At 35.5% G+C, this 18,143-nt stretch overlaps 1 protein-coding gene across 1 annotated transcript in view; it reads right to left on the bottom strand.

Annotated features, from left to right (window-relative positions):
- The window catches only part of ARHGAP42 (Rho GTPase activating protein 42), a 339,332-nt gene that overhangs the window by 157,665 nt on the left and 163,524 nt on the right, over positions 1 to 18,143 (bottom strand). The window contains exon 4 of the mRNA XM_040489702.1: positions 4 to 75. Within this exon, the coding sequence (XP_040345636.1) occupies positions 4 to 75 (72 nt within the window). The remainder of the gene's footprint in view (positions 1 to 3; positions 76 to 18,143) is intronic.

Genomic DNA, 18,143 nt, shown 5'->3' with positions numbered 1-18,143 from the left:
TACTTTTGCTGCACCTATCTGTTCTTTGCGAAATTTCTCAAGTGGAGCAATTAATACATCATTAGCATTTTGAATCTGAAATTAAAAATGCAAATACATTAAATTCTGTATAATTTCATGCAAATATTGAAAAAAACAGCTCCTTTATTCAACTTATTTAAATGAACAGCTTTTGTTCTCCTGTTTGCTTCTATAAATGAAGTAAAAATATGTTGCATGTTGTATAGTATTTTTCTACCTTACTAGGTCATTTTCACCAATTATTTTACTCAAGCCTAACAATAATATGAAAAATGGAAAACAGTACACATGTTTAGATCCTAGCCTGAATATTTAATTTCATATTCTAAGATTTAACTAAGAAATAGCACAGATATTAAATTTACAAATACCTTTAATTACACTAGTTTAATGCAGTCAGTTCAAGCATCATTTAAAAACTGAACCATACAAAGCGCTTCCATTTGGCACTAGAATGTTATTCTACAGCCACAAAATAAAATAAGGTTCATTTTTTTTTTCCATTTAATTAGATTCTTTACACTAGGGATTTGTCTGAATGTTTGCATATGTCCAACCCTGCTAAAACTGTACCTGATTTCATTTCAATGAATAGTATTTTAGTCCCAAACTCGAAACTGGGATTTACTTACACCTTAAAACAGATAAATATTTAATTTGGATCTGTGAGAATATTGTGAAGAGGTTTTCAGTATGGGAGCCAGGGACTGAATGCAAGACCCAGACAATTCTAAGAAAAACAGTATGCTGGGAGGAAATTTTCATCTGAAAAAACCTTTATAAAGCATTAAAATTAAACACAATCTTAAATGTTCTCAACACAAAAAATGGTAATTATGTACAGGATGGGAGTGTTAGCTAATGCCATGATGATAATCATTTTGCAATACATATATGTATCAAGTCAACCTGTACACTTTAAACTTCCACAATATTATATATCAATTATATCTCAATAAAGTTGAGAAGAAATTTACATTAACAAACAAAATTATAATTTACCACTGTGATAATATGATTATATAATTAGCAAATGCTAAGAGGAAGAGAAACCCTTTTTTTTAAAACATATAACTATTTTAAAATACGTTAAAGAGTATAAAGGAGTCCCTTATATTATTCTTGTAACTTTTCCATAAGTATAAAATTATATCACAATTTAAAAATTTCAAGGGAAATGTTTTCCTTTCACTTATTTTCACTTAACTTATTATTACCCAGTCAAGTTTTATTTCTCAAATTCCATATCTAAATATACAAGGATAGTATACACAAAAATAAAAACTAGAGTTTTAGTGCCCTCCATGATTATCATTCTCTACTTTGCAGAAAAATGACATGACGGATCTTGAAAAGACCTAAAATCCTTGCATAAAGACATATAAAGTAAATCAACACTCAAAATCCTAAGACATCAACAACCAACTGTAGATACGTCTGACATCCATCACTTAATTCCCATTTATGAGCTAAGACAAGAATCCCTCCAGATACACTGTGCAGGCGTGCTGCTACAGAGAGATGACTGGAAATAGTAGCAAAGTACCTCACTTTTAATTCTCACTCTCTAAATCCTCCTTGCCCTCATGAAACCCCAAATCCATAAACACACACACATACACAGATTTTACAGAGGTAATAAATAGCTGATTCTGCTTTCAACTTGTTTGCATAAGGCGAAAGGCAGTATCATGGACACTTCTGAGTTATTTGGAAAAATGGCAACAATAAAGGCTAACATTTACTGAATGTTTAGGTTATGATGGGAACAAGCATGCTCTAATATATGTAAAGTTAGTGAACTTAAACAGGGAGATATTACTCCAGTGTTGAAAACTCCAATAATAATGATGCTAAATAAGATGATATGCATATACAGCACAAGCACACATATTTATAATTGGGCTTAAATTGGGATCTGTTCCTACAGCTGCTGTGTAACCATTCTGAACATGAGCTGCATCATCTACCCCACAACTGAACTTCGTTCTAAGGACTAAGACAATGAATGCAAAACACTTAGCTCAGTGCCTTACATATAGTAAGTGCTCAAAATTTACAACATTTAATATCTCCAAACTGACACAGATAATTAATCTCATTCTGTATTTACCTACTTAATACACTTCTGTATCTGAATCTATAGTATTCCCTTTGGTTGAAGTCAATCTAGGTTCACATTATGAGAAGATGTTTTCCCATGAAATTCCCAAAAGACAGATGGCCTGTACTCTCCCATAGCCAATCACCAGGTACTTATGTAAGTGCCAAGCACATTGCTGAGATCTGTGAGAAAGGGAAAAAACTAAGACATGGACTAAACCTTCCAGAAAGTTAATGTCAATTTGAGAAAAGACGAAAATTTTATCCATTTAATGAATATTTGATGCTCTTAAAACACTGCTAAAATCTTTGCAAAAATTGAAAGACAAAACTGATTAGAATAGTTACATGATAAACTATGCAGAACTCCTTATAAACACATAATGATTTTGACAATAGTAAAGATCCTTGAGAACTAAATGAGTCAGTTAGTATTTGGATGGTGAATGTGAACTGCATACACTAAAGAGACAAAAATATTCTAGAAACTGGGAACACCATGAATAAAGGCAAGGGGGTAGAACTAAGCATGACGTGTGGAAAGGGAGAATGCAATGCAGAAAAATAAACCATTTATTAATCACTCATTAAGAGTCAATCTTGATTGTGAGTGCATTGGCCTAGTTACAGGTCCTCAGTTAACTTTTGAAAAATGGGAATACAGAATGAATATGAAGCATGTCAAACAGTTCTGGAACATAGCATGCTTCATAGAATTAAAACATTAGTATCAACTAACAAAAACATTATCTACATGGAAAAAAGTGTGTGTGTGTGTGTGTGTGTGTGTGTGTGTGTGTGTGTGTGTGTGTATTATTAGCAGGAAACTTGGTTGGAATAGGGAAAGGATACTCATAATCTAGGAAGAGCAGCCTGAACATGGAATCACTGCTGGCTTCTAAAGAGAAAACTAATGTTGTAAAAACTTGTTCTAGGAAGCCAGTAATATGTGGGATAGTTAGAGAATGAAGAGATGAAGACAAGATCTGCTAGCTGAATAGCTGGAAGTGGAACTCAAGTTTGAAATAAAGAAGGTGATAGGATCAGGGGCCTGCAGTACAGACATATCGTTAACGGGGAACTGCAGAGGCAGTGTTCTCAGAAAACAGAAAAGGACCTAGAGGGAGAAGAATCAAAGGGGACATTAAGATGTTTTGCCTCAGCACTGGAACTTGGGCATCATATTAAGAACTAGAGTAAATGAGATAAAGAGTGTTTGGTGGACAAGGTATAAAGATAATTTCACTTTGAACCTATTATGTTTCATGCCATGAGAGGACTCAAATATTTTGGCAGAATATGCCATCTCAAAATGACAGAGTTAAGCAATAGGAATGAAGTATTTTTATTAGGAAGGGAAGGATTAGAAAAGGAAGTGATTGGTAAATCTGTATACTAAGACATTGGCAGCCACATTCATATTTAATAGTTTAAATCTCTGCCAAAATCCGATGTGGCTATATGTAAATATGACCTGGGAATAAAACAAAGGATACAACACATCAGATGTGATAATTAACAACCACCTTATGAGGCAAGAATTATTTCTTAACTCCATTTCTCCCATATTTCATTTTTTCTTTTGTTTTTGGATTTGTTCAGTTTTCTCCTCTTTCTTTCTCCTACTCTCATTCTATTAATGTGAAACTGGAGGAATAAGAAAAGTAAAGAGGTACTGAACTGAAATATAAGGGGAGAGAAACATCTAATAGAGTGATAGAGATAACAATACATATGTTTGTTCAGTATTTACTATGTGGTAAGTACCATGCCAAACTCTTCATAATATCAAGATTAAAATTTATTTTATATGAGTAATTAAATCAAAATCTAAAACTCATCTGCAATATATTAAGCACATGAATGTTAAAGTTAGACCTAGCTCCATTTGAATCACAGCATCAAAACTGCTAAATCTGTGTCTTCATACCCATACCTCTTAAAGTTTTTATAAAAATGAAAGGAGAAATATACACATTTTTAAAATAACAAGCATAGATTTGACATATGGCAGCCTTTTAAAAAATGTTTCCTTCTTCACAGAATTTATAATGTCTACTATGTGTTTAGTCTTATAATTTCCTATGGTTTAAAATGCAGTTACTCAAAGGTAGAAACTGAATTGCAATTAATTTAACAGAACAGTATTCATCTATAGTAGACAACCAGGAACCTATTTTTCCCCATAAACAAGTATAAAATATGCGTGATTTTACATCTGAAATATCATGCCTCTTTTGTCTGCAATGAGACGCTGTTCACAACATGTGAATCTAAACTCAAGATATCAAAATGGAAATGCCAACAACACTCAAAGGCACAAAGTGGATTAAAACCCAATTTGGCTGCTTCCGATCTTCATCCCCCCAGGGAACACGTCTTTCATTCCCACAAACTGGTCAATCACAAGGACAAAATTTTTCAATTTTGAAGTAATCCAAGTGCAAATTAAAGAAGGTGTTTAAAATTTTGGCAAGTTTAAAAGAATTATTGTTGCTACTGCATAATAAAGGAAAATAACATACAAAATGGTGGAAAACTACAATTAAACATGTGAACCAGGGTATAACTTTGGTGACTTCACTTTCATAGGGTTTAAAAAAAAATGTAGAGAAATGCAATTTTGCTCACATGGAACTCCTTCTTTCCATATTTACGCAAGATGCTTGAGGAAACTTCTCCCAGAAGGTAATTCTGGGTTTGGGGCGGGGGGGGGGGGTCAAGTCACAGAGTTCAACAGATTCAAGATCCCATAATATCTGTGGAATGTGTTACTTTTCATGACCTTACTAAGAGGCTTTAGGAAAAATACAAAAGTAATTTTAATATTCTCCCTCGATATTGATGATATATAACTTTATAAAGTCTTATTTCAGTAAACAAGATACAATCAACTTACTATCTTATAATTCTTAACCATTTATAATTCTAAACTTTGGGTATAATCAACTTATTTTTATAAATATAGGTCCATTTTAAAAATCAAAAATAATTATCTGCTATTTCATTTACTTTCTGTAGCAGAGAAGCAAACTGATATTGGATAGTACTTTACAACATTTACTGGGTAAACACACTTTAACTGTGGATGTAGTGTGTTACATGAAGCCAGGCAATTAAGTTTCCACTCAACTTTTCTTTTGCTATTTCAAGCGGTTCTAATAAACAGCCACCAGGGAGTGCTCATAAATCACTCACAAGTAATGACTAGAAATGTTTTTATGTGATTAGACGATGAATACTCCAAATACACTTGGGTTTGTGTGTGTGTGTGTGTGTCCAAGTATACACAAATTATAATTTTCTATAGAATATGTATTTGCAAGTGCTATCCGATCTTTATTAAAAATTTCTATTTTTAATGCTCACTTTGCACTGCAGAGAACCTTACAACCTGTGTGTCCAATGAAATGAGCAGCAATGGAATAAAACAAATCTGAAAGGTAATTGTTACGCTTTTACTTATCCCCCATTTTCCAGGCTTCGGTCAAAATCTAGTGTTGGTACCAGTCACAGCCCATCACTAATCGGTGATTATAGTGTCCCATTATCCTGCAACCAGGATAATGGATAATACCAGGATAGAGGATTGCAATTTTCTCCCCCAAACTTTTAATGCACTAAAACACTCAAAGTTCTGAAGAGAAGATTTAATAATATTCTGTGGTGCTAGATAACACAACTGCTTGAGAAGACTACAAAAGGTGATGTTATTTACAAAAATAAAACCTGAATGGTATCACTCATTGCAAAAATAATTTCCTGTTAAGATACCTATATAGTCAATCCACACACAGTGAAAAGATATGAAGGTGTTTCATAATGAGTAGATTGAACATAGTTAATGCAGAAGATACCTATAAGTAGTCTCTGAGATAAGAATGGACTATTTTCCCATTAGTATTTGCAACTGGGAAAATTAGATCACAGTCCCAATTTGGGATTACAGGCAAGCATCTCCCTCTGCTTCTTCCAACCTCTGTCCTTTTTCCTCCTTCCAAAACAGCTTCCCAGAATGAACTTCTGGCAAGTGGTCTAGGGGTAGCCTGAGGCTCACTCCTCCATAATGGTCAGGTTAACTCTTCACAGCTACACAAGAGACAGTCCTCTTGGTCAATAAACCCACAGCTTTTCTAAACTAGGACCCGAAGGCCAAAACTCACATAATGTGAGAAGGACAGATATATGAACAAAACCTTGATTAAATAAGTAGTATGAAGTCAAAAACTAGAGCTTTTTATGCTTTATATCCTTTAATGTGAGCAAATTACTCTGAAAAACCATGTCTTCACCTTAAAAAAAATGCTATGTAAGGTTAGCTGGATACCACTGTAATACATTTAATTTCAACTTGAATGTCACTTGCAACTTCAATACTGAATGCTTTGATTCTACTTATTAAGCCAGTGTTCCATTATGAACCCTACACCATTGGACCTCATCGGTTTAGATCCAACACTACTTAAATTTAGTATTATTTTAATATTTTCTTTGTTTTTACCAGACATGATACTTTTCTTAGTGAAAATGGTAGGGAAACAAATTTCAGTTTTTGGAGAATGATGCTTTATGAATTCTCCCTTATTTCAGAAGACAGGAAAGAGTATACTCTGAGTACACTAGTTTGTATTTAATTCTTGGTTTATATCCTGACAAGTGTGCAATCTGGTCAACTTAATCAAACTCTCCAAGTATGTTTCCCTTTATGTTTAAGGATAATATGCTTGTTTACAAAGATTAAATTCTATATTTTATGTATAATGATCATAACTTTATTAAAGTTGTATCTGCTCCCTGTTAAATTCATTCTTTCATGTAAACCAATTATAATGCATATATAATTTTTTTTTAATGAAATAGGAAGTTGCTACTGGAGATCTGTATAAGAGTGAAATCTCATCAGCATATACTGAATGTCAAGACTTCTTAAATGGAACAGAGTAGCTATGAAGGCAAACAGTAAATAATCCTCTCTGCTTCTAGAACTTACAACTATCCCAAATAACTCAAATTAAAATTTGCTGTTTTTTAATAGAGTCATCTACCCTCATAAGATGAGGGAGTAGAAAAGCATTCATCCAAGAAACAACTGACCATTTCCACAGAATCTAGCTGAGAAAGTGAAAGACAGGGGCAAACTGCAAAATTTCACATAATCCACTGTGATCTAATAATATCATAACTCTAAGTCGTATCAAATGAAATTCTCTGAATAGTGAGTTATTTGAACAAGAAAAAGAAGCTATTTTTCATAGATTTTTGTTGCTCTTAAACTACTTTTGCTTTTATTCCCTCTTGCCACCAATCTCTAATGGGAGGTTATACTAAGAATATTTTAAAGCATTTAAGCATTGTGGAAAACATTTTGTTGTTGTTGAAACATTTTTTTAACAGCAGATATAAACAAAACACCTCCTCAAAACCTGTGTCTACTTATTGTCATCCTGATTACTCCTTGAACATTTGTAGTTCTAAAATAAAGGAGGCTAAAAAAATTTAAGAAAAAGAAGGTCGAACAGCTTTTTAGCTATAAAAAGATATGTGAAGGTCAAAGTAAAATTGATGTCTTACAAGCCACTTATATACTCCAAGCATCCTATACATACAGTCATCACAACAATTACTTTTTTCTTGATTTTGACCAGAAAGTAAGCATTTAGGAAAACACTTTTATGAAATACATGGCTGTATTACCTCACAGGTCATATAAGTCAGATGTTGAAATTCAATCTATGTGTGAGAACACAGGGAAGTTTAGAAATGCTGCAACCCCAGTTGTTGCAGTGGGTTAAATAATCACTCCTGCATTTGACTGGGCAAAAGCATTCTCCAAAATTACTGGTTAGGTTACTTCAGCCAATCCTCTACCTTTGGACATTCTCAAGAAATCCCAGGATCTGCTGAACTTGTACACATCTGTGGTATTGCTATGAGTATCCAGTGATGCATTTGAGATGGCTAGAGATTTTCCTGTAACACAGCTAGCTGCCCCATGTATTGATGTCCTCATGCTGATGAAAATCTATCTTCTCTCTTTGCCCCACCTCAGATAACAGAAATACTAAATAACTTCAGCTGAGTCAATTATGGCCTCGAGAAAACTCTCCCCCTGCCCCCCACCCAGGTTTCATCTCCTACCTTAGAAGGATCAAAGTGGCATTATGTGTGGGGGTTGGGAGGGTCAACAAATTGATAATTTATGTAACCCAATGTTTATCTCCTCCCCACCCTGCTTTTAATGCTATTTCTTCTGCTAATACTTCTCTACCCTTCTCAGTATTCACCACTGAAAATATCTTTGGAGAGAGAAATTAAAATCATTCATCTGTTTTAAATTCTTCATTTGTGAATGTAAGCAAACTTCTAATAGTCTGTGAGTTTAAAAAAGAAATGGAAATTCATTAAGGAAATTCCCAGAGTCACAGTTATTTTACAGCAATTACATCTTAGTAGCTGAATGTTAATGTATTTTAATCACAATTGCTCAGTATTTCCGTAATGGCAGATTGTTAAAACCTTAAGAAAGACTTAAAATATCCTAGTATATATACAATTTCTTAAATTGCTTATTCCAATTTTGTAATAATGGGGAGGGAATGGAAGGGAAGAAGAGGAGAGAAAAGAGAAGAGAAGGAAGGAGAGAATTAGGCAGGACAGAAATGCATATAAGCAAAAAAGAGACCAACATAACTACTATGTTATGAGGGAGGGATAGAGAAAGTGTAGGAAGAGAGATCTCTTACTAACAAGAGTAACAGTACTCATGTTACATATGTTACATGTGAGCATATATTCTATGTTATACGTGAGCAGGTTCACAGTGGCTCTAAGGAAATATGTATCTCTTCCCAGTCTGTATCCATTCAATGACCTTGCATTGAAGTCAGCTGAGGTGGAAGTATTTACACCATGGAAATCAGCAAGCATTACAAATCAGGGTTACACGCACATACACATGCGTGCACACAAACACCTAAATGCCGGCAGTTAACTTTTTACCAGAACATCAATGCTTAAAACTAAACATGTATTGGGACACACCAGTATTAAACTAGAAACAGTCGGAAAGAGTGGTAACTATACAAGACTCCTTTTATCTACTTTTTAAAGCATCTCTTTTAAACATGTACCTGTGGGCTTTTAACATTTCCAATTAAGTATGTCTTTCCCAACACCCAAAACTCATTTGTACTTCTTCACACTTGAACTTTTTTACACAGAGCAAGACTTTTTAATTTCTGGGCTTCCACAGCAATACCTTGAATGAACTTGTATGATAGCACTGGTGATAAACAGTTTCAGCTTCATAAGTCTATTTGAGTGATAGCAGGTTTCTGTGGTGCTGGGTTGAAAAGGATCCTGAGGGTGAACCTGGACACTGTAGGAATGATCACAAATGTTGACGATCAACATCTCTTACTAAGAGTAACAGTACTCATGCTACATATGTTATATAAATATAGATACGATTACCTTTCTATTCCTTTAAAGGGAGAGATAATGTCTTATTGATTTTTTTAATAATCACTGTCTAGTAAAATCCCTTGCCACCGTGGAAACTCAACATAACCACTGCTAAATTGATTGAATAAAGTTACTTCTGATAGCTAACCTGCAATTAGTTACTATAGTTACTCATAGTATTACTGAGGATAGCAACCTACCTACAAAAAACCAAGTATTTTTGATAATTAGCATTTCTATAATATGTAGTGATATATGCTGTATAACATAACTAGCAATCAATATCTATAGAGGTAGCAATGGGAAATTAAGCTCATTGACATCTTTAGAAAAAGATTCAGTCACAAAAAACAACTATTAATTTACAATTTTTTTTTGTTTACTTATAAATTGGTATGCAGGGAGAAAAAGTACACACTATTATAGTTCAAGTCAAAACTCTGGAGGGCAGACCATTATCATGCAAATGCCCATAGTGGGCTAAAAGGGAAATAGCAGTAACTCCTCAAAAATAAGAGATGCAGATCACTCCAAATTCTCCCTACTCCTTTTTCCTTAAGGTTGATTTCACTACTGTGCTGAAGTGAAATCTTGAAAAAGAAAAACATGGCTCTGCTAGATCTTAGCTAGGAACCAGGAAAAACACTCAGGGTAGGGGAGTATGTTGTCAAATAACAGGTTTAAAAGCATGAAGAGAAAAGTAAACAGGTCACTCCTATCAGGTAAGTGAGGAAATGGATTCTAGAGTACACATAAAAAACAATAATTAATGAACACTTTCTATGGGACAAGAGAATTCTTCAATCCTCACAACAGGTTTACGAAGAAGGTACTATTATCATTCCCATTGTACAGATAAGGAAAATGAGACTCAGACTAAGTAATTGCCCAAGGTCACACACAAATAGCTGGTGGCAGAGCTACAATGTGAATCCAGGCATTCTGACTCTCAAGTCTATATTCCTAACTACTCTGACAATCCTCATCATACCACTCTCAGATAGTAAAGAATATACTGCAGGCAAACTACGTCTTGCCCCCACAAGCCATATGTGTGAGTATGACTATCATAAAGTAAAAACCAAGGAAAACAAATGAGCTGCAGAGGTAGTGAGGAGATTATTTTCCTATTTTCTAATTCCTAAACCCTTAGATGTAGATATATTATTTTCTCTATTACAAACCTTTTTTTTTTTTTTTTGAAAAATGGTAGGACTTTTTATTGCATTCTCAGTTTCACTGTTGTGCTGATGTCATACTTAAGTGTGTGATGAAAAATCAAGCTGAGTTGAGTAACAATAATTATTCTTGGCTTACAAAACAGTTGTAACAGTGTAATGGTGACATGAGAAACTGCATGGACAGAAGGAAGATTAGGAAGACGTTACTGCAACTATTAACTTAAAATAGGAACATTTCCCCCCACATAATTCTACCAAAGTTTGGAAAATGAGAAAATAAGGGTATTCTTTCAGAAATAAACAACAGTAGTATTGCCTTTTCCTACTACACTTTCCCTGGTACAACACTTACTGAGGATGCTTATGTCACATACTATCTTGATATAAACAAATACAGGAAACACTGCAAATGGAACTTGGACAATTAAGAAAAAACAACACCAGTAGCTAATACACAAACATACAGTGTATCTTTCCTATTAACTAACGCTGTAGTGACTGCTTGAATATGAATATTTTGAGGCTCTCTAGGGACTAGGGGGAAGAGAAAATCTTTGAAATAAATTAATTCCTTAATTGAATAAACCAACGAATTGAATCATACTGTTAAAATAAAACCGAGAGAAATTAATTAAAAGAGAAAACTTCAGAGCTTTAATACATAATTACAAAAGTCCAAGAATACCCAAAAGTTTTCTAAGTCCTACAATTTAGCAAACACAGGTATGATTTATTTTGCAAACATTTTCCTTTAAACTTTCCCAGGCATTTGAGCACAGACTCTTAGTCATAGCTGAGAATTACTTCCCAAATAAATTCCATATGCTCTAACTCTTGTCTCTGGTCTTTCCCAAAACCAGAGCTCATCATAAACCATGGGCCAATTTTTCCAAACTATACAGCTGTCAAAAACTTCTCTTACCCAATGAACTAAAGACCCTGTTTCAGCCCTTTATGTGAGGTCTTATATCATGTACAGTAAGAGTGATATGTCAATTCTAAAGAAATTCCCTTTACAACACATGACAAAAAAAAAACACTCAAAAATACATACTTTTCCTTATCTGTGAAAAGTATACCCTAACAGAAAACACAATCATTTAATAAATCATTAACATCTAACCTCTTTTGGTCTTACCCTCAGGCCATGGCTTGAATTACTTTCAATTCACAGAACTAGCTAAAGAATGTTTATGATTCTCCTCCATAAAATAAAGCCTGGAAACTTGGAAACGACTTTCTTCCCTTACAGCCGCAGACAGCCTGAGACATTCAGACTCTGGTGCATTCATGATGATGTGTACATAAGATAAGCAAAGCAGTAACACTATGGTCAGGGACACCTTAGTTATCCTATATGACATTATAAAAAGGTATGGAGAAACAATCTCTCTCCTCTCTCTTCTTTTGCTTCCTCTTAAAAAATTAAGAGATATTGTAGTTAGTAGAGAAGAAAATTTAGCTCCTATGATGCCCAGTTTACATAAACACAAAGAGTGTTAATGCTGGTAAAACCCTACTTCTTATCTCAACATTACCCAGGTTCTCAAACAGAATCCTGACAAGAAACTCCCATCACTTTGACTGCTGACAATCACATCCTGTTCCCAACTTTGGGCTTTCAGTAATTCCTAACAAAGTCTAGAATATGACTACAGTTAAGACCTTTTAATTAATCTGAAAATACTAGATGAGAAAATGCACCTCTTCAAATAATTCACAAATATAATAAAACTGGGCTGCATGTTACAACAACAAAATAACTTTGCACATTAACATAAAAACACAAAGCTAATGAAGCTTCCACCTCACCCCTGCTAAGCATATTGTTCTGAGAGCACCCAGATATATTTTAAGTTGTCTTCAATGGCCTTCTGACTTAATAAGCTTTTGAGAATTTTTGTGCAGAGTGAAGGGGGCAAAGACAGACTCAACTAACTTACCTTTATCTTACGTTTCAAGATAAGAGAACTCTACACTTTATCCACGGATGACCACCTAATGTATTTTCATTCTTCAAATGTCACATGAAGTGATCGACGGCTTACAACTCTTGCCTTGAGCCCAGATATTTGTGCTAAACATTCTGTAAGCCATGTTTGTCCCATTCCCAGAAGCACCTCAAAAACACAGCCTCAAGATATATCCCAGCCTTCTCTAATTTCTCAGTTTGTCTGTCAATGAATGGCCCCAAATTCAGGCAGCTGCCTCATCACCCCGGTCTCCTACCTCTCCATCTTCCACATCCAATCTATGATCTCCCCACTGCCTCAGCATGCAACCCATCACTTCTCTGCAGGATTAGAACAACAGTCACCTTACACACCTATCAGCACCCAGTTTCACAACTCACCCAAGTTTTATTTTCTACACAGCTACAGAATGGTGTCTATAAAAGAAAAGTATGTTCCTGGGGCGCCTGGGTGGCGCAGTCGGTTGAGCGTCCGACTTCAGCCAGGTCACGATCTCGCGGTCCGTGAGTTCGAGCCCCGTGTCAGGCTCTGGGCTGATGGCTCAGAGCCTGGAGGCTGTTTCCGATTCTGTGTCTCCCTCTCTCTCTGCCCCTCCCCCGTTCATGCTCTGTCTCTCTCTGTCCCAAAAATAAATACATGTTGAAAAAAAAAAATTAAAAAAAAAAAAGAAAAGTATGTTCCTTCCCAGCTTTTATCATCTCTCCACAACCTTCAATACAAAAGACCTTTCCTCAGCCCAGTATCCCATGATAATGAAGAGGCCCCTCACTAGCTCTTCATAACCTTTTCTGCTGCCACTTCCATGTGGCAAGTCTTCTTTTACACCATATAACACAATTTATAAAGCCTAGCTCACATTGTGACCTCTTCCACAGTTTTCCTTCCCAGGTTCGCTTATTCATTCCTAAATGTCTCTTATCCTTTAAGCCACAGCTCAAGTGTCATATCCTTGGTGAGTCTTCCTTAATATTTACAGTGCAAGTATTAAGGGCCTTGTTCAAGCTGCCACAGGATTGTGATTATACCACTGTGACAGCAGATCACAGAACTCTGTAAGCTGCATTGTGCCAGTCTGTGTTCCCAACGAAATTATGAGTATTTCTAAGGAAATGCTTAGAAATTATGAACAGTCTGTGTTCCCAACAAAATTATGAGTATTTCTAAGGAAATACTATGCCTCCAGCTTTCTTTTCATTTTTAATTTTTGTGTCTCCAAGGGCCTAGACCCATATCTGAGGCATACAGTTACAAGCCAAAAAACACTTTTTGATACAAGCACATTAGCTGAAGCAAGGGTGGGGGACTACATGGGAGAAAGAGTTGGAAGAGAAGTTAGAGAACAGAAAATGCCAAAATCAAACTAAAATAAGATGGACAATGCTGGACTTTGCATTCAGGCAAACTGTATGTCATTTTCCTATTCATATACTACCCTCAATCTCAAACAATATTCCATTCATTCATATATTATTATGAAGTGTTTTGAAATGACTGAGGAAGAGAAAAACTGAAGTGTATGGATTTCAGAAGACACACACACACACACACACACACACACACACACACACACTGGTTTCTTTTAGGGAAAATGAGGATTTTAACAAATAATGAATATAGACCATCTTCTACTAGGGCATGCAAGGTTATGGATTTTCACTATACACGCAAACAAAAGCTTATTCCCATCATTAAATTTTCATTTCTACTTTTTGAAGGAGAATGGATGAGATTAACTTCTGCAACTTCTTATTCTTTCACAACTCGAGTTACCAGTTTGGAAATAAATCTTGAATAAGCACTGAGGTATAGGGTAGGAAGAACAGGCAAGCTAAACGCTATTTGGCAAAACAGCCCATCCTTCAATATTTATTAGGGATGAGTAAGCAATGATCTGCTATTTTATCACTGGAAGATGCCTTGCTAGCCTGTGCCAAAACTTCAATTAGGCTTATAAACACTCTTGAAAGAATGAGGAATTAAAATCACAGCTTCTATTGGCCTTTGAGCTTAACAGCCAGGGAGCATACTATCTATATTACTAAGGGGATAAATTACATAATTGTAATTGTACTGCATTACAATTAGAGCACTTAGGCCAAAAGATAAAGCAAGGGCAAGCCTAAAGAAGAAAATAAAATTTGTTTTCAGAAACTTTAGTTGCCCCTTCAGTTGCCCCTAATTAGGCTTTGTTTGGCCTTTATTCCAGTGTGTTTATTCAGGCCATGCATCACCATCCCTCTTCTTTCCATTGGAGCCCTTTACCAAGGACTTTGTTCCCAGGAAATCTAAATTCTAAATATTTCCAACTATTACCATACTCTGGCCTACCAATAAAAATCTTATTACTTCTATGGGGCGCCTGGGTGGCGCAGTCGGTTAAGCATCTGACTTCAGCCAGGTCACGATCTCGCTGTCTGGGAGTTCGAGCCCCGCGTCAGGCTCTGGGCTGATGGCTCAGAGCCTGGAGCCTGTTTCCGATTCTGTGTCTCCCTCTTTCTCTGCCCCTCCCCCGTTCATGCTCTGTCTCTCTCTGTCCCAAAAATAAATAAACGTTGAAAAAAAAATTAAAAAAAAAATCTTATTACTTCTATGGTTTCTTTCATCAAGAGCTTCTCCATGCTTCCCAACAACTAGTAAATTTGATTTACTGACAAGTGCTAATCTGCCTTTGGTATTCTGAAAGCTATTTGCCCTGAAGATAAGTAAAACAGCATGGCAATCCAATTAGGATTTGGGCACTGGATGGTCCAAAGAGAGAGAAAATTAGGTTGGTGAAAAACCAGCAGCCTGCTATATTTACATGTGGCAAAATGTGAATAGGTTCTTATCTGAATTAATGACAACTTTATTGTAGACTGGGCTCACATCAAGATAACATGGTAATGACACTACCTTTTTGGGTGTACATATATCCACGGCAGTGAACGCAGAACTGATGGGCACATACCCAACGAAGATTATTGTCCAACCAGAAGCAACACATAGACTATTTTTCATAATGTTTCAGGTGGTAATTTAAAATTAACCACAAGTCAATTGCTTGTAAACCAACACTAAACTTTCCAATGATTTAGTTGGAAATGATTCAATTGTTAAGGTGTAATTTACTGAGTTAACACCTATAACTCAAATGGTTTCAAGCAAATATTTACTGTGGAATACAAATGCCCTGATATATTATAATTGAGAAAATCGCTAAGCACAAAACAATAAAAAATAAATAAAAACAAGCAAGATAATACCAGATGATATAAGTCACAAAGAAAAGAAGTTGATGTGATAGAAAATAATGTCAGTGGAAATACTAATTTAAATTCAGTGGTAAGCAAAGGGCTCAATGAAAAGGGGTACCTTGAACTGAAATATGATTTGTAATAACTCCTCACCCCGCCGAACACTACTCAGAGATCTAAAAGAAGTTCAGGCAGAAAGAACAGAAAGTATAAACTTGCTAAGACAAAAGCATAGTTGATATGTTGGTTTTGATGGAAAGAAAAGAAGCGTGGCATGACTAAAGCACAGTGAAGGTAATAGAGAATGGTTTGAGATTAAAGCAGAATCCAGAGCAGGTAAGGCCTTCAAAACCACAGTATGAAATTTAGATTTTATTCTATGTTACCTATTACAGAAATACAGAACATGATTATAATGACAAAGGAATGAGAATTTTAATCTAAATAGACTTCACATTTGCACTATCTGCCACTACTATTCACAAAAGTGTTGTACCTCCTGAGGTTTTTTTTTTTAATTTTTTTTAAATTTTTTAATTTTTTTTTTATTTATTTTTGAGACAGGGAGAGACAGAGCATGAACAGGGGAGGGTCAGAGAGAGGGAGACACAGAATCTGAAACATGCTCCAGGCTCTGAGCTGTCAGCACAGAGCCCGATGCGGGGCTCGAACTCACGGACCGCAAGATCATGACCTGAGCCGAAGTCGGCCGCTTAACCGACTGAGCCACCTAGGCGCCCCCCTCCTGAGGTTTTTAAAGCCACTTCATTGCAAAGAAGAATGAAATCCACAGAGTGGAAGGGAAGTTCTGCCCCCAAATTGAACTCAACTCCTGCAGAAACCAAAAAGCAACAACAACAAAAAAAACTATGGAAAAACCCTTTGGTATTAACTGCCAAGAACTTCCCATCAAATAAACCCAAATATGCATAGCTTTTATCTATCACTCTACATGGACAAGAGTTTACAAGGTTAAAGCAACTGCTTTCTGGGTTAAAAAAAAAAAAAAAATCTGTATCAGAATTAACCTGAGTGGTGACATCCATTTGTCATATTCGGTGTCACCTGATTATAAAGTAAATGTATACACAGAAGTGTACATGTCTTGATTTGCCAAGAGACTATATCTCATGGCATATCTACAAATTGAATCTATTTTTTCAAACATCAATGTTAAACTCAATAGAAAATAATCTAAAGCTACTGAGCAGTTGTGAGATAACCATATCTAATATTGTCCCTTATAAAAGTAGAGTTAAAAGCCCAAAGAGGTTAAAATTGGACAGTTTTAATAGGCAGACCTAACACTAACATACTGCCTTGTACCTGGTTGAACTGAAATTCAAGCTTCTCCTTACTCTGTGATCGCCTATTAACAATTTAATACAAGTTTGGGGGCAACTTTAAACACTCTTCTATATTAACAAGAAGGAATTAGGTACTTCAGAGATAGCTCTATACAAATTCTACCATAAAAATATTAGAATCCTAAAAGATGAATATGTCAGCCACCCTGCTTTAAAACAAATCCCCCCTTCCTTTTTAAACCCTTCCAAGTGGCAGCATGAAGAGTGAGAAAGAGAGGAAGAGATGATCCTGGTCATATTTCTCTTTTTGACATGTTCTAAATTCAAGTTATAAAGTTTAAAAAAAATTAGCATTAAATAATAAGTGTTTATTATTAGCATTATAAAAATAGATAACTCCTCCTTATATACTGTATTTACTGAATATCATGGCCCTTTGGTTATTAGTGCTCAAAAGTGGGAAGTCTTGAGCCCTATGGGAGGAAATGCTCAAGGGATAGAAGAACCTTTACCAACTTGGTCTCCTCTTTGAAAAACCTGTAATAGAAAGATACTGTTAGTGACAGACGTGTGGCAGGGACTTCAGAAGAGCTGAGACAAAGAACAAAGGGATAACTGCTTTGTGATCTTCCTTTGCAAGGGATGTATGTCCATTTTGTTAAGAAATATAAGGAAACCATAGGAGACTAAAATACTGAGAACAAACTGAGGGTTGATGGGGGTGGGGGGAGAGGGTAAAGTGGGTGATGGGCATGGAGGAGGGCACCTGTTGGGATGAGCACTGGGTGTTGTATGGAAACCAATTTGACAATAAATTGTGTGTGTGCGTGTGTGTGTATATATATATATATATATATATAT

This window comes from Herpailurus yagouaroundi, unplaced genomic scaffold (genome assembly GCF_014898765.1).
Source record: "Herpailurus yagouaroundi ecotype Mexico unplaced genomic scaffold, PumYag 180, whole genome shotgun sequence".
Lineage (NCBI taxonomy): Eukaryota > Metazoa > Chordata > Mammalia > Carnivora > Felidae > Herpailurus > Herpailurus yagouaroundi.
The sequence above is the reverse complement of the archived record's forward strand: the minus strand, read 5'-3'. Positions and strand labels throughout refer to the sequence as shown.